The sequence below is a fragment of the Thermobia domestica genome, chromosome 1 (genome assembly GCF_964235325.1).
Source record: "Thermobia domestica chromosome 1, izTheDome1.hap1.1, whole genome shotgun sequence".
Classification (NCBI taxonomy): domain Eukaryota; kingdom Metazoa; phylum Arthropoda; class Insecta; order Zygentoma; family Lepismatidae; genus Thermobia; species Thermobia domestica.
In genome coordinates, this window is record NC_137454.1 from 100,433,482 (window position 1) to 100,456,049 (window position 22,568).

Consider the following 22,568-nt stretch of genomic DNA (forward strand, 5'->3'; position numbering starts at 1 on the left):
TATATTGCGTCGATATATAAATGGAATTCGCTATTAAGAGTGAAGTGTAGAAGTTATTTATATTGAAGTAATGTTGGAATTGTTTGGCGAAATGAAGGAACGGAGGTTTTGTGGCCGATTCAAAAACAGGAAGGAGGACCATTCAACCTACCCTGCTGGTGAAATAGGGGTTGGTAAGTACAAGAATAAATTACTGATTTAATATTTTGTAGTATGGACCCGTCGTATTTGCGAAGTGTAGAAATTAGTGTACTCACCAAATTAATTATTTTTGCGGATTTTTTATTTAAGTGGGAGCCGAAGGCGGTAACTAAAATAAAGTGTCAGTATTATTCAATTTCCCTCTTGTTAGTTGATTTGATCACGGATGCGTATTTAGGAATTGTTTGTATTTGGTGACAAATACCGGATTGCTCTCTGTATCAGGAATGAATAATTTTAATATATTTTTCGCTACATACGATTTTAGCATCAATGTCTAGTTGATACGTGTTAGAATCAAGCCTGTTTAATAGTCTATCTGACCCGTTATAAAGTGACCTAAGGAGGCCACATTCATGTTTGCGTGTTGCTAATCTTTTAACTAATACTTGTAAGCCTTGAATAAACTCCGTGGGAGTCTGATATTTTTAAACTTTTTTCTTTTAGACGTTGAAAGGCCTGTTTCTTTCTGTATTCTAACATATCACGAAACTCGTTCAGCATGGCTAATCTGTCCGCAATGTCCGTGGGTGGATCAATGGTAGGGAGAATATTTTGCAAAGGAAAGCGCAATTCACATCTGAATAAGACGTAGAAAGAACACACGCCATAGGCCGTCAGGTGGGTTTGGTTAAGGGTCGCTGTGGCAATCCTTAAAAAGTTTGTTCACAGGCGCTGATTGTCTCTTGTTAAGAATTTGAGAACCGTTTGTAAGTTCGCGATACGAGACTCGACTTGACTAATTTTTATGGACGCCTGGTAGTGCATACTTAATTTCAATCCCCATAGAATCTAAAAAGGTTTTGGTTTTTGTACTGGTATGAGTGAGTACTTTGTTGATCTGTGTAAATAATCTCCATTACACCAAAGGGAATTATTATTTCATGAGTAATGAAGTCAATGAAAGCTTCTCATGTAGGTGTCTATCAGTTTGGACACTGTGTATGATAAATGTAGGTCAGTAGCCACGTAGAAATGTGCAAATTCATCTCCCGCTGATAGCAACAATTTACCACAAATATCTATTTGCCACGTGGAGAAGAGATTAGTGGGGGGCAATCTTTGCACATGATCAACCACTTTGCACTTGTGGTAGTTGCGTTTAAAGTATCCGCAATCTAAACATGACCTTAACTTATTGTGAATCCAGTTTTTTAAGTTAGGTATGTAATATTTGTTGCGAATGAGAAAATTTAGCTGGAGATGCCAGGATGAATCAACGAGTTATTGTGAAATTCATCAAAAATGGTATCACGCAAAATTTTGTGTAGACAAATTAAAGTGCGTGGCTGAGCGGGGGAATACATTTTTCGGTACAAAAGGTTGTTCTAAAAAAAAGTATTGCTTGTCCCAAGTCTCGTAATGTTTGTTCCTACGGTCTTCAGTAATTAGTGCCGTAATGATTTTCAAAAAATATGGATCATTACGTTAAAGTTGAGCTATATCTGTTTTTGTGTGTAAGGTTAACAGATTAAAAGGATGCACATCCGCGTCTAATAATTGTAAATCTGTTTCATCAAAAGGCAACGTATTTCTACTTAACATGTTACTGACCGGATTCTGGGCAGAGCGCAAGTGGAGCAGTGTAAAATCATAATGGTTGATATGTTTCAACCACCGTAAAATTTTAGGCGTCAATTGTGTGGTAGATTTTATTGCAAGTAACGATTTATTGTCTGTTACTAAAAAGAAGTGTTTGCCTAATAAATATTTCTTTAATCTTGTTAGTGTAAAAATATAGCAAGAATTCCAAATTATGAATAGGAAGCGTCTTATGCGTTGTGGGCGTCTTGCCGAAATATAACATACAGCATGATAATCATTTTCACCTATCTTTCTCTGAAAAAGACATGTGCCCACGCCATCTGTTGAGGAATCGCACAGTACCATATGTTCCATGTTTTCTGGGCTGTAAAGCTGTAATATAGGCATGATAACTAATGCTTGCCTCATGCCTACAAGTGCTTTGTCCATCTCAGGAATGCATTGTAACTTTCTTGGGTTTCCGCGGAGGGCCTTCTATAGGGGATCAAGTTTTTGTGAGATGAAAGGTATGTGATTCCTGTAAAATTTTACACATGTAAGCCATCCGCGTTATGTTTTGATTGTTGTGTGCTTAGTTTAGTGATAGCGTCGATTTTAGCCGGATCAGGTTTCAAAGAACCGTGAGAAACAATCTGTCCGAGACATTTTACTGATGTTACTCCGAATTCTGATTTAACTATATTAAACAGTAATGGGTGTTTTTTCAGCGAGCTCCAAAACCTGGTCAAAAAACTCTAGCAGATGTGAGTATGAAGAAGAATAAATGTAGAAGTGATCTACATATAAACAAAATTCTTTAGCGGGAATGTCACGGTAAATAGTATGTAAAATAAGTTGTAAATTGATAGTCGTGTTCTTGTGGCCTTGTGGCTGTACGCATAGTTCGTACTGCGAGTGTAGTAAATTTAAGTCACGAACTAAAAAGGCAGTGCTAGAGCGGTCCTCTTCGGATAATGGACACTGATAGAAAGATTGAGATAAATCAAGATGTATGGTCCGTTTTGCTTCTGCCATTGAAGCCAATACTTCCTGTATTCGTTGAATGGCATTTACTAGTCAATGTGTGTAAATCAAGTACAATATGTAAGTCACCCTTTGAGTTCGGTTTGATTACAGCGATGATGTTATTCTTATATTCGGACGGAGAGGGCTGTATGATGTTCTAAAAATTGCAAAATCTTTCCTTTCAGTTTGGGGCGCAGACGGTATGGAAAGATTTAATGACGAGTGACAAACGGTTGACGGTCAACTAGGTCTAAATAGACATTAAAAGTCTTAATTTTTGTAAAGTCCGTGGGAAACCATTTAAATGTTGTCACTCGCTTTTTCAAAACATCCAACATTCGTTGTTTTTGAATAGGAGATAGATCCGAAATTATATTGAATTTCGTGAAATTAATATAGTCTTTTATTTTGTCCATGCGTTCTTTTCGGTTTTCTTCCGCGTGTTTCTCTGTTGATTCATATAATTGAGTGACAGAAAACGCATTTAAGTCCTTTGGAAGAACTGCGCCCAATGCAATGGGCGTTCCCCGTATGAAAATCTGGTCATAATTAGATAAATTTACAATAGGAATTGCCAGGTAATCAGTAGAGATTGCTGAGTGTACCGTATAGCCCCTTGAAATTTTCATGAATTGGCATTATAGAAAATCATTCGAAAATATATCGATGAACAAAAGAAAAAATATTGGCAATACACTGGAAGAACTATACCACTATTGGAAAAACAGTCGAAAAAAGCAAGAGAAAAAGTTAATTCTGGTATGAAAAACTAATGTATATAAAATACTGTCAATTGATATAGATTCGAAGCTGTATTCTTTCGTCTGGGAGCCATGTTTAAATAGTGAGGTAGTTAGGATTTAGAGCATTTATGCTCGGTAGCCAAGTATTTATGCCTGTCAGTTATCAAATTAATCCAAGGATGAAGTCATTCAATAGATTAATGTTACTTTTTTACAAGAAGCAAGGTTTTATTTTCGTGAACTAAAAGGCAAAAGATACAAAATGAAATTTTGTTATTACTTGGGAAACCAATTCGCTTAGCCTGGAGCCTATACATATGACAGCCTTTTGTAGAAGGCCTATGTCCTTCTCCTTCATCTGCATATTAAAATGCAGATGAGGGGCACATTTACCTATCAATATGTAAATAGAGTATATTGTGATAAAATTAATTGCTTGAATATTAGCATACTTTTTACATATATCAAGGTATTATGATAAAATTGTGTATAACACTGGAGCGTAGTACGGGAATATTAATACAATATTGTATCATATTGTATTATATTTATTTGTGTTATTTTCGTTTATAGGCTTGTTATATTGTAATAAAATGTTTGCATCTAATTACTGAGTATTGGACAATGCATAGCATACATGGGGATGAAAGAAGAATGATATAAATATGCATAGAATGAATAAATAATTGAAGAAATAAGCATATTCGATGAGAATCATACATTGGATTTTTGGCTGGAAGACAGAGCAAGCGCTCACAGAGAATTTTTTTTTTCTTCCCGACTTCTCGTCGCCTTAGACTTCGAGATGTGGGGTCCTCACAACTCAGCATGGAAAGAAATCACTAGTTTTGGGAATAAATAAAGCTCACAATACACAGGAAGGATTCTACAAACTTCCTTAGTGGTACCACTCTGGTTTGGAAACAGTGGGTAGAGACACACAGCTTCTATTGTGTAAAAAGTCATAAAATTTTTAGCTTCTACATGTGAGTTATTAGATTTCTATAGGTGTGAGTTTGTGCGACGCTAGGCTCAAGCTTCGCTTCCGCCCCCACTTCCCCCATGACCAGTACGGGTCAGCAAGCGGACCTAGACTCCTTTCCCAAGATGCAACAGCAGTTTGAATGTTTACTCTATTTTGACTTATTTTTCTATGTTAATTATTAATATTATCGTATTACGCTCAAAACGTTCTTGGAAGTACCGTATAAAATTCTTGATTTATTTATCATCGTGTATCCCTTATCGAACAAGACACTTGGATCTTGTAATTGTAAAAAGTAAATATTAACAAAGATGTTTCCTCTATCCCTCTCCAAACAAACATGGATGCATTAGTAGCAGACAGTTTTGAAGGACAGCCACAGGAAATTGGGCTTACTGCTGCTTCTGATAGAGATGACAGTTCATGTATTTCATAACTATGTATTCTTTGTATATTTTCCTTTAATTTTATGTATAAGATCATATGTTTCTCATATTAATACGTGTGTAACAAGTGAAGATAAACATAATTGTGTTAAAAACTCTCATAGCCTTCTGCTGGGAGCAAAAGTTTTCGTGTTGACCGTCCTTGGAGTAAGGGCAGCACCTGTCAAAAGGGTGAAGGTGAAAATTGGCAACGGAAGGTAGCTGAACAAGTGTATTTGCAGATAGGACCACCCAGAATATAGCCAGAAGGCACACAACCTTTTGTCAAAGGACTCGAAAGGGAGCGAGTTTCTTCCTTTCCTGGTTTTGTGCTATTGATATACTTGTTCTGCAGAGAAACAAGGGGAGTTCAACTTAGTATCTAGAGGTGAGAACATATAGCTTTTTGTCGTAAGGAAGTCATCTGACTTCGCTTACATAGTTGCTGATAACCCGGGAAAACGTGAGGACAGTGCCGGTCCCCGTGGATATTCCCGTGAACAACAGTACTACGCGAGTGTGTAGTGAACTCTAATTGTGCAAAACACCGTCAAGTGAAACTACAGAATGTGTGAAGCCATGCACATATCTTCTGTGTTGTTAAATAAGTTGTATTAAGTAACGACGAGTGACAAATGGAACTAACAGTTAAACTTTTTTCTCTTTTCGTTCTCTAAGTGCTAACCGTCACTCAAAAGAGATTGCTAACTTTGACATTTGTCAAACACCCCACTGTTAATATTGGTGAAACAAATACTTCCAGTATGGGAGAAAACAAAATGTGCAATATCTCAAGTAGAAATATTGCCATAGGCCTGTAACGCTTTTACACAGTGCCTTTCCTTGGACATTTGAACAAGGAGTTCAAGCAGTTTAAATTGCTTGTTTGAAGGACATACTACATGTCTACTTTGTGAAACTTCACAAGCCAGTGTAACTAAGCTCATAAGGAACATTTCCCTTCACCGTGAAATGGTAATGCAGAAGGACATTGTGATATTCATCTAGACCTGTGTGCGTGACATCCTCGTCTACAACAGAAACTGTGTTTCGACAGTACAAAGATATTATATCAGTTTAAATTTTGTTTGTTTCTTTATCATCGTATTTATTTTAAATGATATCTAGTGTGAAATTATTCTCTCCTCTCTAAACTGTTTAGAGACCATAAACTCACTAAAAAAATGAGGAGATAAGAAAGTTTGTATATAAATTGTTTTTTTTTATTATCTGCAAAGGTCAGACAGACCTTTATCTCACATTTAATTCCCTCTCCTTTTGTTATTTTAAAATGCAACAGTGGTGTGAATATATATATATATATATATATATATATATATATATATATATATATATATATATATATATATATATATATAGGAAAAGTGTAAGTGTGTGTGGTAGTGCACTACAGAAGGAGTGAAAGTAACAAGTGTATAGAAGTGTAAGCTATTTATCACCGCTCTCATCCTTATGTCCTGTTCTGTGAGAATAAAACTACCATCTCTAACCAGAATTCTTGGTCTACTCAATTTGCTGCAGGGTGAGTACCTGATACTAATCAAATGTTTGTTTTCAGGAGTGTGATACAAGGAGGCATTTTCCCTTGTCATAAGTATGTCTGACCGGCTCTCTGTATGGGGCCCAGAGAGTATAATTGTCCATAGAACCAATAAACAGTCCTGAGTATAGTGGGTTAGATAAACAGGCTGCTACCTGTCATTATTTAAAGTAGATTTTTTAAATTTTTTTTAAACCTTTTTGATACTTAACAAACAACCCACTATAGTAGCTTTTGACCATGACTGTAGACCAGATAACCCTGAGATCTGTGGTTCGTAGTAACTAAAAATTTATTTATGCTCTACCGATTTACCAGTGGAAGTGGCGGCTCTGCCAGGAGAACACTATCATCTCCAAGAGGGAATAGATTATGCAGATGGTGGTAATTTGCATTTCATGTAAATTTCATGTTTAATTTGAATATTCCCAGTCACTCCACCTTATTTATTTTATTTTATTTGTGTTGGTGTTGTAGTAACCTTAGTTTCGGCTCAGGCTACCTGCACCTCACACTTTGATATACAAAAATGAAAAATACAACTTACTGTAATAATAGTAATTGTCCACCGATATGTCCAACTATCGTTGGATTAAGACTTGGATGAACACTAGATGAGTTACTAGTTGATTTCTGGATCATGTCTGGATGCTTTTTGGATCTCCCCTTTACTTTGTTATTAGCAATAACTGTCCTCATTTAGACCCTGATGTTCTCCATAACAGCTTTGTTTGTTCTCCTAATTACTCTTCACGCTACGTGACTGCCGGAGAAACTCATTAGTCCACGATAAGTGTTACTGTTTGTCAAAATTCCTTTTTACCTAATTTAGTATTAATACATATATTTCTTTACATATAATTGGTAGTTCTAACAAAACAATGTTGGTAATTTGAGTAAGAATGAAACCTTATATATATATATATATATATATATATATATATATATATATATATATATATATATATATAATATCATGAAAGAACATTTTTTTCAACTAAAGTCTTATAATTTCATTACAAAAGAAAAAAGTAATCAATGGATTATCTTATCCGATCTTAATCCTCAGTTGCTGCAACCGAGCATCAATGTATCAGTACTATCCAGAGCGTTGGGTAACACAGATACATCCACAAGAATGATTTGCTGTTTAATTTTTAAAGCACGGTGGTACTTATACCACCTTTTACATAACGTTTGCGGAACTCCGTGCCGCGAAGAGTTAAATCACAGTCACGCATACACATAACATTACCTTTCTTCCCTACACAACTCCGCCCTATCTAGCTCGGCTATGTTTATCTTCTATGACGTGTTCCAATAAACGTCTTTCTGTTGCAATAAGATGAAATTTTAACAACTCAGTTTTGGCTCCTGTGCCGTGCGCAGACTAATCAAATTTCTTTACTGGATGGTAACAGCCATTTCGTTCCTCCCCAAGAAACTTTCTGGTTACCACGCATACCCAACCTTTCTTCTTACGGGTCTAGTGCAACTTTTGCACCTGTTACCTTTTCCTGCACGTCACATGGATTTGTTCCGAGTGCAAAGCTTTCCGAGCATTTTATAAATTGCTGTTCTGGTCTTTATCAACGCTCTGTGTTCTTGGATGTCGTGCATATGGTGGAAGTACGTAATCGCCCAGGCAAGACTAACCCTATTGGACATTCTCCTTGCTCTTGGGTTCTTCAAGTTAGTAGTATCTAGGCGGAATCCGCAATGTCTTAGGTACGACCTAACACAGAACTCTGAGCCTAACTCCTGGTAAATCCTTGCCGCCACTCTGCCCGACTTCCTAGCAAGGTCATCCTCCCTTATCCTCTTAGGTAACTTCTGTTTCTGTTTCAGACATTCTGTTTCTGAAATTTGACTTTAGCCGGGTTCGCCACAGAAACTGCTGACCTACTTAGGAAATTGACGATCGAAGTCTGCTTCCGTTCGAGCTTGGCACTCTGCTCGTGAATCCTTGGCTTCAGTCCAGGTTCGCTATAGGAACTGCTGGCGTTCTTAGGTTGTTGATCACCGAAGTTTACTGTCTACCTATTTGGTGAGCTCGAATAGACTCTAGGTTAGAAAAATCCCATATAAGTGCCTGGCTATTTCGTAACTCACCGTTAGACCATAGAGATATTACCTGTCCACCTGAAACACATCACAAACTATTTGGTGGCCACTCGTTCATAAAAAATACGTTCTAATTTCATTGTTACCATAAGTTCTAATTTCATTGATAAGTTCTAATTTCATTGTTACCGTAGAGTTTCTTCTACACCATACCCAGCTCGTGGACTTCGTATTACTCCTAGGACTAATCAACGCAGCCACTCTCCAAGAAATTAGAATCTTTCATTGTGCTGTTCAGATATTCTCGGAGGTTGGTGACTATCAAGTCTTAACCCGGAAAAGGAAAAACTATTCTTTGAAGTTCAGACTTGGCCGAGGCCAGCGCTACCCCCTATAATTAAGATCTTCCCGGCTGTTTAGTAGCTGAGTTCCTGTTTCAGATTGTGTCTTTGCCGCTCGATTACAATTTATGGTTTGCAGAGATTTTTGCTAATCAATGGAATGAAGCATTTTGGTTTCTTTAATAAATTATTTTTGTGGACCCAGTCTAAGCAAACACATACGTCCGGCCCGACACAGTATCGATCGTTTTCAATTATTTTTACTTGTCACCCAAGACCACTATCGCCCTTCACCCCATAGCGACGGGGGTATAAATTTGGACTGCAATGACATCGACGTGCCACTATTTATCACAGCAACCCCACAAACTAAGGATTGAAATACCAGTATTGTTCGTTTTCGATTGTTTTACATAACTCCCCGTCACGCCTTCTCCTCATTGCCGGAAAAAAACTAGAAATCTAAGTTAGGCCACTCACATACCAAAAGCATAAAAAATGCAGCGGTGTGGGAGGAGTTAGTTGTCAAACAATTTTTAATTATTAGTCCCTGACTCCTTCAACCTCTTTGGTGAAAGTGTGCTTAAAACCGAAATCAGACCAGGGTACATTCATGTACCAAAAATACGGTGCGGCCTAGGAAGAGCTAGCTAGCAAATATCGCTACGTTCATTTTCTACTTATTACGATTTAAATTGTACTTTTAAAAAGCCCACTGTCTCGTGCATTACAAACCAATTGTGTGGATTTGCATTGTGAACAAGCATAGAGATATAACATTCAGCTTAAGATGTAAACAAAAGTTGGGTACGTAACTGGATGTTGGAGAACAAAACTGTTCTATCAGATTATATATATCTATATATCTATATCTATATCTATCTATCTATCTATCTATCTATCTATCTATCTATATATATATATATATATATATATATATATATATATATATATATATATATATATATATACACATGTGTGTGTGTGTGTGTGTGTGTGTATTAATAACAGTGTCTCCTGATCAGTTTAATAGCTTACTTCAACTTCAAGCTTTGGTTTCTGCAATGGGAAGTCGTCCTCTTCACTCCATGTTTGTCGAGTCTCTTTGACATTGGCAATGGCGTAAATTTTGATGAAACAGTAATCAACCATCTTGTCCATATATTCTTCTGGACTCACATGAAACCAGGCAGGTATTTCTATACATAAGAAAAGAATATTACGTTGTTTTTACACCAATAATGTATATTGTGGTAACTAAAAACATGTGTGGAATAAAAGGATAAAGAGAGCATTGAAACAGGGACCCATATTTCTAGTCCGGTATGCCACACAAAAAACAAACAATTGTTGGTTACAAGCAAATTCAATTAGGTTATTCACAAAATATTCTTGCGAATGTCACCATCGCAGCCAAGACTTACCTTGCCCAAGAAATTTTAAATCATTTACATCCAAGGGATCGCCAAGGTACGGTAACTTTTGATTCATACATATTTGTTGTAACAAATGAGGACGATTTAACAGAATAAAAGAAAAAAAAACATAGAATTTTAGGTATGTCTATATAGTTGATATAATCTATACACGACTCCAAAAGTGCATTACCACCAGCAATTCTTCTTTTCCTGCAATAGCAGGCAACCCAAAAACCTTGGCAGTTGGGTTGGTTGCGAACTCGAAAGGCGTTGGACGAAACCTCAATTTTGTGACAAATATATCAGTGTGGCAAACTGCAAATAAGAAAATAAAACAAATGTCTAAGAATGACAATTTTATTATCGTGACGGATTTGGATGACATCAAAAGTTACAAAACGATCTTACTTAAGCGGTTCGAAAAGATGAATGGGAAGAGACAGATATCAGGAAAAAGCATTTGTCTCTTTCCCGCCCGAAAAAAGAATTTCATAAAAAAGAAAAAGTTACATAAAGTAAAGGTTTAATATAAAAGCCCCACCCAAAATTGTGAAAGTTGATTTAAAATGTTGGAATACGGGTTTCGTATTTTCCTGGGTGGGGCACGGACCACTCGAAACTTTCGATCGCGAATAATCAAAAGTGTTAGTAACAGTATGTCAGATGTGTGTAAAGGACATGAAGAATTGCAACGAAACTTTTTGTATGGACAGTACGGAAAAAATAAAGGAATATGATTATTTTATTTTCTGCGCGAAAACGGTTTTAGAGGGTAAAAGAACTCCTCTAAAATTTTGGAATTTGACCCCAAACTGGAAGAAGTGGACCGAAGTGAATGAAATGTGCACAAATACTGTAGAGGTAAGATGAGGGAATACGTGTTTCGAGTTTTCCTGAAAGAAAAAGGTGTTTATTGGACCGAGGAATTGAGCGGCGAGAGGAGTGGACCGAAGCGAATGAAACTGAATGTAGATATTTCTTATGTAAAATATGTCCTTCCGTGTTTCACAAGTGTCGTGTCTCCAACCAATTTTTTTCAATTTGGCAGATCACCTACAAGCACAAACTGTATATTGGATTTTATAGTATTTCAGGAGGCACATTTAACCCGTACAATGTTTTGGCGCATAAACAAGAACACGTGCCGATTTATTTCCAGATTGCTGTTGATCTGCCAAATTTGAAGGAAAACAGATAGGGACACTTAAGAAACACGAAAGCGCTTATTTTATATAGGGTCTATATAATATTTACACACAATTTGATTTGCTTCGGTCCACTCCCTCCTGCAGTATTACGGTAATAACCTTTTCTTGGGATGGGACTTAGGCCCCAGCACTGTTTTTCCCCAAATATTAAACTACGTTTTATTTATTGTTTTGCCAATTGTCCCTATACGAAGTTTCGTTGCAATTCTCTATATTCTTTAGGGAACTTTTGACGTATGCTTATTTGCACTTTCGATATTTGGTAATCAACGGTTTAGAAAGTCCGTGCATCACTCAACCGCTTTTTTCTAGGAAAATACGAAACCCAATTATCTCATTTTACGTCCACAATATCTGCACACAATGTCATTCAATTCGGTGTACTTCTTCTTGAATTTTGGACCTCAAATTTCATATTTTTGTGGGGACTTTTGCCCCCTGAAAACTTTTTAAAGCAGAAAATATAAATAACGTATTCGTTTATTTTTTGTGTATTGTCCCTACACAATGTGTCGTTCCAATTCATACACTTCTGACATATTGTTTTTTGCACTTTTGATATTTTACGATCAAAGTTTTGTAGGGATCTGTGTCCCACCTTAAAGGTTTTCTTTTTTTAGGAAAATAAGAAACCCGTATTCACTCATTTTATGTCTTCAATATCTGTGCACACTTTCATTTACTTCGGTTCACTTCCTCTTGCCTTTCAGGCCTCAACTTTCAGAATTTTGGGTAGGGGCTTTTGCCCCCTAAAACCATTTTTCCGCAGAAAATAAATAACCTATATTCCTTTATTTTTTGCGTATAGTTCATATAGAGTTTCGTTGCAATTTTTCATGTCCTTTACACACATCTGACATACTGTTACTAGCACTTGCAATATTTCGTGATGCAAGTTTCGGAGTAGTCCGTGCCTCACCTAACCGTTTTTTCTAGGAAAATACGAAACACGTATTTCCTCATTTTATGTCTGCAATATGTGTGCAATGTGAATGCTCTCAAACGGATTTAAGATTGTGCACTTTGCTACCCCTGAGTTTTTCGATGAATGTATTTTTTAGTAATTATATTAAGTTTACTTTTGAAAAGGTATAAGCATTTCGCTTTTTAAAATTTTTCTTGCATTATACGTAGTCAGTGTTGAACACAGATTTTAAAAATGAAATGAAGAATTTAAGTTTTACGTCCCACGTTTATGGCGGTTAGGCTAAAGGAGACTGTGATGATGAGTAATGAATGAAATGGAACGAAGAAAATGGGAGGAAACGGGAAAACCCCGAGAAAACTTACGAACACGGTGTTTGTCCACCACAAAGTTCACTTGGCGGGGGCTGGGATCGAACCCGAGACCCCAAGAACACATGTTTCATTTTTATACGTGGCAATTGTAACTTCTATGGTCTCCTCTCTTCTACCTCTAAACATAGAAATATTGCTTTTAATAACTTCCAAAATACCATTTTTATCAACAAAGAGAAGCTTTTCTACTAACTCTGGTATCGATTTCCTGCTAAGTAGGGGTAAAAGTGAATCTGAAAAGGCAGGGGGACGGTAAGTAGTGGCATGACGTCACACTGTCCCCCATATCTATCTTTGCCCATTGTAATTTCTTAGGAACTGGGGGGACGCCACACACATTTCTTGGAGGTTGGTGGACGGGGTTTCATCGCGTTCTCACACACTTTACCCCTGCTGCTAACTATTAATTGCTGTGAGGACTAACGAAAACTATGTGACAATAATAATACCAATACTACTACTATTACTACTACTACTACTAATAATAATAATAAAGGATCTGAATGATAAGGATATTTTTCAACTTTCTATTACAATTCCTGTGGGCATCCGAATTCTGAATATATTGTTTTTATAAGGAATAAAGAGGCTTCAAACAACATTTTGACAAATATGATTTGTATAATAGAAAAAAGTCTTATGAGTTGTTTTACAAAGAACTAAGCAACTGTCAACTGATCTTGTGTGTATTTTTTAACACAATGTTACAAGGCACAAAAGCCACGCCTGCGGGCAGTTTGCTTTTTGCCTGAGGGCAGCTTCAGTACTAAAATTAAGACTTTCATTCTGTCAATATAGTGTGTAGATATTAGTCAATCACACAGGTTCTTAAAAACAGGTTAATCAAAATATGTTCTTCTAGAGAGTGTCGGGGAAAGATGGCAACCTTTGCCTGGGCTGAATTTTACAAGAAAGGTTTTGTTCATCAGTTCCCTTCGTCTCTTTTGCACACTGTGTGAAATTTAACTTGTATACTGTAGTGAGTTACTGAAAATAGAATGCTATTTTTTTTAAAAAAAACGATATTACCAAATAATATTGACCATTTTCACAATATATTCAAGGTGACAAATGTTCATTTAACAGTCGTCGTACTTAGTTGTCTGCACAGAAATTCCCACAATGTGCTTTCTTCTTTATTAATATGAGCTCCGAGCTTCTTCGTGGCTAAGTGGTTAGCGTACGCGCCTTTGGCGTGAGAGACTCGGTTTCTACTCCCGACGAGAGCTCATGTGGTTAGAGTTTCATGATTAATCAGTAGGTCCTGTGTCATAGGACCCGCTGCTCAAAGGACGTAAAACTCAAAATCATCTCAACCAATATGAGCTCCTTACCAATGGTACTGGGTTATTTCGCAACTTCTTCGAGAAGATCTTTGTAGGAATGAAGAATCATCAAGTAGTTAATCTATGTTGGGTCATGGTATTCCGAAGAGAAGATTTGCTTTTAAAATATCAAAGTGTATGTGTTTTGAATACATTTAGATTAAAATTAGGGATATGTGAACAGATTTTCCATTAGTATTATTAATCAGCAACTGTTAAGAATCCTACAGCAGAGAGAAAATATATACCTAAAATCATAAAATAACAGACAAATTCTGACCAAAGCATATATTAACTAATAAATAATAGCGTTACAGTTTCGGCAAATTAACTTTGCCTTCATCAGACACGTTAATGTGTCTGATGAAGGCAAAGTTAATTTGCCGAAACTGTAACGCTATTATTTATTAGTTAATATATGCTTTGGTCAGAATTTGTCTGTTATTTTATACAAGAAGTTCCAAAGCTAGAATGAGTGGTATTCAGACCTAAAATCATCTGATCATGGTAATTAACACCAAGTCGTAGACTTGAAAGTAATGTTCTTTCGATGCTGAACATATCAGTGTTGCATTTTGCTGTATCAAGCGTTTTAAGGATTCTTCTCTGCCGTATGGAAGGAATCAAAGTTAAATCTTCGTCGTTCTACAAAACTTTATCTTAAACTTCAACGAAGTCGGTAATTTGGACTGGAAGGAATGCTTCGTTACTTCTCCTTGTCTATTCATCACTTCAGCTACAGCACTGATATTACTTTCACGTAAATGTTTGGAAGAATGTTCTGCCAAGGAAAATGTAAAAATATATGCTATTGCACACGTACTTGCTATTGTCTATCTTCATTCTCTTTTTCGAGTACTCGTTCGTTCGTGAGATATGCACCAGAGTGACGTTGGAAATAATGAGAAAGTATTTCACCAGCAAAGGGGATCTATAATTTTTAGTGTTATTCATATTTTTTCAAAGCAGAAGGTTCTCTAATCAACTTAAATAAAGTGCAGGACAAAGTAGCAGAAGCTTGTGGAGCAAGCAAGATCTTTTCTCAACTATACTTGATTCTAAGGAGCCGAAAAATAATTTTTTTTGTTCGTTTATGTATCTATTCGTTGTTACTCGATGAACACCGAGTTCAACAGGGTTGGGTGAGAAGCAGAGAAGCACCAAAGCGAAATCGAAATAATACTGCCAATTTTCCTGTTATTATGCTCTAACTTATTTGACAGAATGTTGTCTCTTCAGTGTTTGCATGATAGTTGTAAGCGAAAGAAAAAAGGAAAAAGCGTGAGGATCATGGACGAAAACAAAAGCAGCACAGACAGTCTTTGGAAGTGGAACGTTATTTTTTTTATTACATCGATGTCAATAATTAATTCCACGGAAAAACTAAGAGTGGTTATTCATTCCTTGATTTCATTATCATTATCTTGACTTCTTGCCTTTCGGGCGTCAACTTTCAAATTTTTTGGGTTGGGCTTTTGCTTCCTAAAACCGATTTTTCGCGGAAAATAAAAACCCGTATTCATTTATTTTTTGCGTATTGTCCATACACAATGTTTCGTTGCAATTCTTCATGTCCTTTACACTTCCAGCACTTCTGATATTTCGCGATCGAAGATTTGGTGGGGTCGTTACCCCACCGAACCGTTTTTTCCAGGAAAATACGAAACCCCTAATCTCTCGTTTTATGTCTACAATATCTGTGCAAAATTTCATTCACTTCGGGGGAGGGGGGGGCGGTGGCTCAGTGGTAGAGCTTTCACCTCTGGTGCTTGGGCTCCCGGGTTCGATCCCAGCCTCCGCCAAGTAAACTTTGTGGTGGACAAACACCGTGCTCGTGGGTTTTCTCGGGGTTCTCCCGTTTCCTCCCACTTTCTTCATTCCACCATTTCACTCATCTCTCATCATCACCGTCTCCTTTAGCCTAACCGGCATAACCGTGGGACGTAAAACTTAAAGATTTCATTTTTCATTCACTTCGGTTCACTTCTTCTTACGTTCCGGGCGTCAACTTTCAAAATTTTGGGATGGGTTCTTTTGCCCCCTAAAAAAGTTTTTTTGCAGAAAATAAAAAACCTTATTCCTTTGTTTTTTGCGTATTGTGTATATAAAAATTTCGTTGCAATTCTTCATGTCCTTTACACACATCTTGCATACTATTACTAGCACTTTTGATTTTTCGTGATCAAAAGTTTGGAAGTGTCCGTGCCCCACACAACCGTTTTTTTTTTTAGGAAAATACGAATCCCGTATTCTCATTTTACGTCTGCAATATCTGTGCACAATTTCATTGACTAAAGTTCACTTCTTCTTGCGTATCTGGCGACAAATTTAAAAATTTTGGATGGGGGCTTTAGCCACCTAAAACCGTTAGTCCGCAGAAAATAAAAAAAAACATATTCGTTTACTTTTGCGTATTGTCCATACGTAAAGTTTCATTGCAATTCTTCATGTCCTTTACACACATCTGACACTGTTACTAGCACTTTTGATATTTCGTGATGAAATGTTTGTAGGGTTCCGTGCCCCACCCAACCTTTTTTCAGGAAAATACGAAACCCGTATTCCCTCATTTTACGTTTGCAATATCTGTGCACAATTTAATTCGTTTCAGTTGTTCTTACCTTTCAGATGTCAACTTTCAAAATTTTGGGAGGGGCTTTTATATTAAGCTTTTACATTATGTAACTTTTTTCTTTTTTATGAGATTTTTTTGGGGGGAGAAGAAGAGAAACGCTTTCCTCTGGTATCTGTTTCTTGCCATTCATCTTGTTTTAACTGCTTAACTTTTGATGTCATTTTGTAACTTTTGATGTCATCCAAATCCGTCACGATAGTAAAATTGTCATTCTTAACAATTTGTTTTATTCTCTTATTTGCAGTTTGCCACACTGATATATTTGTGACAAAATTGAGGTTTGGACCAACGCCTTTCGAATTCGCAACCAACCCAACCGCCGAGTTTTTGGGTTGCCTGCTACTGCGGGAAAAGGAGAATTGCAAGTGGTAATTTTAATCTACCCAAGTTTCATAATAAAAATAAAGTTGTAAATAGAAAAAATGTGAGATGAAACTCCGGCTTACTGCAATGCTGGTTAATTCTCGATGAGTTGGAAGCACTGTATAAGTAACGTTGAGTGTTGCTTACGCGAGCTTCGTGTCGTTCAAAGTGACGTCACGTTGCTGCCGAGATTTTTGCTCTAAGCAAGGAGCTAGTTACAGTGCTACAAATGAGGTGAGCGAATCAGGTCGTTTAAAATATCAAAGGAAAGAATGTGTCTTTAAAAACATTTTCCGTAAAGTTAATCTTTCTTTATTAACTTCTTTAAATATTATAATACTCCCTGACTATTGAGTTTATTCAGGTTTTGACAGTATTATCTGTTAATTATGAAAGTATAATTTTCTAAAAACAGGAAAAGAAAAGAAAAGAAAAGTAACATAGTTAATCGTACCGTAACTTAAAATGGTTTATGTAGGCATACTTGAGCCTCATAGTTAAAACATGTTGATTCTTGTTTTTCTTGCAAGTTGTATTAGAAGTTGCTAGTCATGAATTGAATATACTACTGTTACGGAAAAATTCTCAGGCAAGAGGAGACTTTAAAATGAATGATAAATTTCCTAGAATTTTTGGTTATAAAAAAAAGGAGATTGATTAAAGAAAGAAAAAAAAGGGGAAAGGAAACTATTTAATTGCAGTTGAGCTATCGTTAGTAATTCATTCGTGTTGACCCATTAAAAGATTCTTTCCTCCGACATTTTCATTCCTTCCGAAAGCCACTTGGCAGTAGCTTTAAATTCCATACATTCTGACAAGATTTATTGTAAAGGTTCTTATTTACTATATTGAATTTATTATTGGATTTAATACTAACTTCAAAAAACATTTGTTACTTGAAAACAAAACCTTTTAAAGAAAATAATTTGAAGTTGTTGTTAACGGGGATTTCTATTTATAATATTGTTACTTGTTAATGGTTACATTTTTCAAGATTTATATATACCACTTTCGGATTTTGTTATAATAAAAAAATATTAGAAAACTTTTACCTTTACAAGTAGTCGTAGAAATTCTCCTAGTAATCTTAATAGTGATATTTGCATATAATATAAGCCTTGTCCACTATTGAACCCATCACACCACGTCGTCATTGTTCTCAGCCGTGGGGAATGGAATTCTCCTTCTCTCTCTCCTTTTATAATTTTATATTCTAAAGGGGAAAGTGAGGTGACGTCCGTTCTCGCAGGACTGTGGGTAGTGGGGGCTATTTAAAGGTTATATATGCGTCGTTCACCCGTTACATAATGCACTTTTGGAATTGTGTATAGAAACCCTAGAGACCAGCTTCCAGGTCTGTATGTCCCTGTTAAATTTGTAAGCTTTCTACATTTACGCTTATTCCTTTAGTATCTGCACTAGCAATACTAAAGCAGATTTAGTATGCACTAGCAATACTAAAGCAGATTTAGTATGTACTAGCAATACTAAAGCAAAACTATATGTATGTTTACATCTCATTAATGAAGGAACAAATCTACTTATCTGAATATGTGTTACATACTCCTTATATTTTATGGTTACTGAAATTTTGCAAATAGTTGTCAGATAGTAGAAAACTGCGCTATGAGAACCTGCCGTTTACATTTTAATGTGGTTTACTTTCTTAATTTTAATCAGCACATTATGGTTTCTCATTTTAAGTAATATATACTTATAATTTTATGTAATATATTACTTCTTAAAACTGTACTTTTCTGGTGCTTATTTCTTAAATATACTACTCTTGTAATATTTTCACAAGTCGAAAAATATCATAAAACAGAAAGTCATTCCTGGATACTAATACTTGCAATCTGTCATGAGTTTATTGTATATGCAATTTGTAAGTTTGACTTTGAAAAGTATGAAACGGTTATTTTTGAGATTCGTTCCTGGAGACAAAACGTAATGAGAGAAACTATCCATCGAATCATGTTTCTCCAAGTCCCTCAAGTGAATGCAAGAAGTACCCAAGATTCAGTGTTATTCAGATAGCGAAGTTACACGCGCAACAAATTAATTCAAACGCGGGCGCGGTGGCTCAGTGCGGTCACCTCCGGTGCTTGTGGTCCCTGGTTCGATCCCAGCTCGCGCCAGGTGGACTTTGTGGTGGACAAACACCGTGCTCGTGGGTTTTATCGGGGTTCTCCCGTTTCCTCCCACTTTCTTCATTCCACCATTTCCTTCATTTCTCATCATCACCGTCTCCTTTAGCTTAACCAGCATAAACGTGGGACGTAAAACTGAAAGATTTCATTTCATTTCGTTCCAAATTACCTCAAGCTTTCAATTTTCATAAAAAAATATCCCATTTAATAAAAGCTTGGCGTGTGTTTGTCGTGACGTCAACAATAAGGAGATAAAAATCAATCCTAAGTTACAAGCTTCTGCACATACAGTATATAATTTGATAACAATGCAAATGTCTTTTTTTGTAGATTATTCAATTTTGATCAAATATAGAATATAGTATATATTTTCTTTAAGGCTTTTCAATCATCCTAATTGCTTGAGGTCCGTCAGAAAACAGGATGTGAATTTTGAGGCCCTATAACAATATTCCACAATAAATTTCATAATAATTTTCCAATATATTTTTAAAAAAAATCAAGAATAGTGTTTATTTTCCTTTAGACTTAAATTATCCTCATTATTTTTGATTGAAATCACTTCAATCCAAGAAAATGAATTCACTTTCGTCTTACGTCATCTTTAATGATAATTTTCTTTTTCCAAAAAAAAAGAAAAAGAAAAAGAAAACTGCTTTATTTTCATGAAACGCGGTAGGCCTATATTTCTTTGAGGCTTTCCAACGGGACATATTGCTTAGAGCGAACTCCGGATTCATTCCTCTTTTAAAATTCTCATGAAAGACTGCATGTTTGTTTTGACGTTTATCAGTCACTAACATGTTTAACAATTGACACCGTTAAAGTGTTGTGTAATAAAATTCTCGAAATTAATAAAACTCTTTTACCTCTTTCATTGTGCAGGAAACACTGGATGTTTAATCCATCACCATAAATACATCCATATTTTTGTGCTCTGTACTGTAAAAAGTGTCTGCATCCGCGATTAGATATACCATACAATTCAGTGTAACATTTACAAAGTTTGATTGACTTTCAGATCGCATTAACTAACAGACACTAAAGGATACGATTTATCAATATAATGTTATATTCAATGTGTTCTCTGCTTTCACTTTATACCAATACCTTAAAATATTTTCCTTAATATCTTAAAATTTATTATGTATTTGATAAAAGCAATTAGGGATGATTTTGGAGACGTGGGGTATGCTCAGGAGCCAGTGAATTCAAACTCGTGTCAGCGAAGAACAGGGCCATCATTTGGGGAGTGCATGGGGGCAATTGCCCACCCTGAGCTTCAGAAACAAATGCTTTTTAATAAATTGTATATTAAAATACTAACAACAAACGTGAAGCTCTTAGGTCAGCGTACAATCTTGCCCTTCCCCTCCCCCGACAAAAATTGTAATGAGCTGCTGGCGAAGAACCAGACCAAAAGGATTATATACACCGTTTTCAATTTAAAACATTTTCCAATATTTTACTATTGAGCCGGAGAATAAGTGCGTTAAGTAGTAAATAAATAAATAATACATACTTACTTTACATACTTACTTTTGTTTGGGTGCACAACAAACTGTTTATCGCCTATTTTTAGCCTATTACCAATAGATCCATTATAATAAACAGAGTTTACTGACAAAATGGCTGTAATCGTACGAGGTCGGTTTGATTTGTTCTAGAATGGAAATAAAGTTCCTTATTATTAACCTACTTCAATCAAGACCTCTGTACTTTCATACTACGCTCACATTAGAATAAATATCTTCATGTATTTGTTAACGGAAGATTTATTTCATAAACTAGAAAGGAACAAATAAAGAGACTTGGAAGTGTTTACAAGATAACATGAATCGAAATTAATGTTTCCGAGAATGTGCTTCAACGCTGGTACATACTGTTTTCAGGTGGGACGAAATTATAATGTGATATACTTATATTCAATCATTATTCACTCACCTTGTACAAAGAAATAACTTTTCTCTATAAAGATAACCAAGAATGTTCTGTCGCTTTTTGTGGAGGTCTGTATTCTATTGGTCCTCACACCGTAAGTTGAATGCGAATGGAGATAACGCGATGGTCGGTTGTTGATGTGGGTATACCCAACATACTCCGTGTAACTTGTGACACTTCAGTTACACCGTGAACTTGCGTAAGGACAGAGTGAACATGGGACCTCCACAGTAAAACGATAATATTTTAATTTTCGTTTTAGCCCTAATTCGTCAACACAACTTTAGATCAATAAGTCATAACACTAAACATATTAACTAATAGTTACTGACCATAACTATCCCTTTTTGTCCTTTTAAATTATAAGAATTGTGTCCAGATATCACTTATTTATTCTTCGATACATCCATAAGTTATATTATCAACAACAATTTTTTCCCATGTCAACCTATTAATTACCTCTTTTCTCTTTTAACTGTATATATGTTCAGTTATTGCGCCTCTGATCATGTGTCGACAAACCAGGTACAGATTGATAATACCGTTACAATAACAATATATCGTTGTATAAAATGTCGCCCAGAACGGGAATTCTGTAACAGTATTACAGTGAAGGAAAGAACCCTGGATGAAATATTTTCAAACATTCACTTTTTGAATAGCCCTCGTATTAAATTATTATTACATTAATATAAGTATTTTTCTTCTCTTTTCCTTCTCCATGTATATATTAATTCATTCATAACAACATTTTATTTTATTACTAATCACATATCAGAAAAACGTCGATTCATTAAAAAAATATCGTTTATGGGTCTATTAAATTATTATTACATTAATATAAGTATTTTTCTTCTCTTTTCCTTCTCCATGTATATATTAATTCATTCATAACAACATTTTATTTTATTACTAATCACATATCAGAAAAACGTCGATTCATTAAAAAAATATCGTTTATGGGTCTATTCAAAATTATGACTAATTGATGACTTACGCAGAGTTATTAGTTAATTGTTCCTTTTTACATTGAGCGACAACATCCATATACAAATAACATTTATAATTAAGATCGTCATCATATCAAATGTCAACAAGATCAGAAGGCAATAATTACATTGTAAAACTTCAATTTAAGATCAATGTCATGAATTTTAATTTAACACAATCAGATCTCTTTCGAACACGTAAGGTAAAATAAAGATAAACATAACACTCAAAGTTAGTACAAAGATAAAATAAATTAATCACATCATAACATGTTGCACATATATAAAGTTCAAATGAAGTACTCATAACACAACTTGTAACATCCAAGAAAATATATTAAGAATTGTTATCCAAGCTTAGTTTAGTTAA

General features: G+C 35.6%; 1 protein-coding gene across 1 annotated transcript in view; it reads right to left on the bottom strand.

Annotated features, from left to right (window-relative positions):
* Window positions 1-22,568, bottom strand: part of LOC145666383 (hemocyte protein-glutamine gamma-glutamyltransferase-like) — a 161,411-nt gene that overhangs the window by 26,340 nt on the left and 112,503 nt on the right. The window contains exons 7-8 of the mRNA XM_081733576.1: window positions 20,808-20,931; window positions 9,909-10,069 (exon numbers count right to left, since the gene is read on the bottom strand). Coding sequence (XP_081589702.1) covers window positions 9,909-10,069; window positions 20,808-20,931 — 285 coding nt within the window. The remainder of the gene's footprint in view (window positions 1-9,908; window positions 10,070-20,807; window positions 20,932-22,568) is intronic.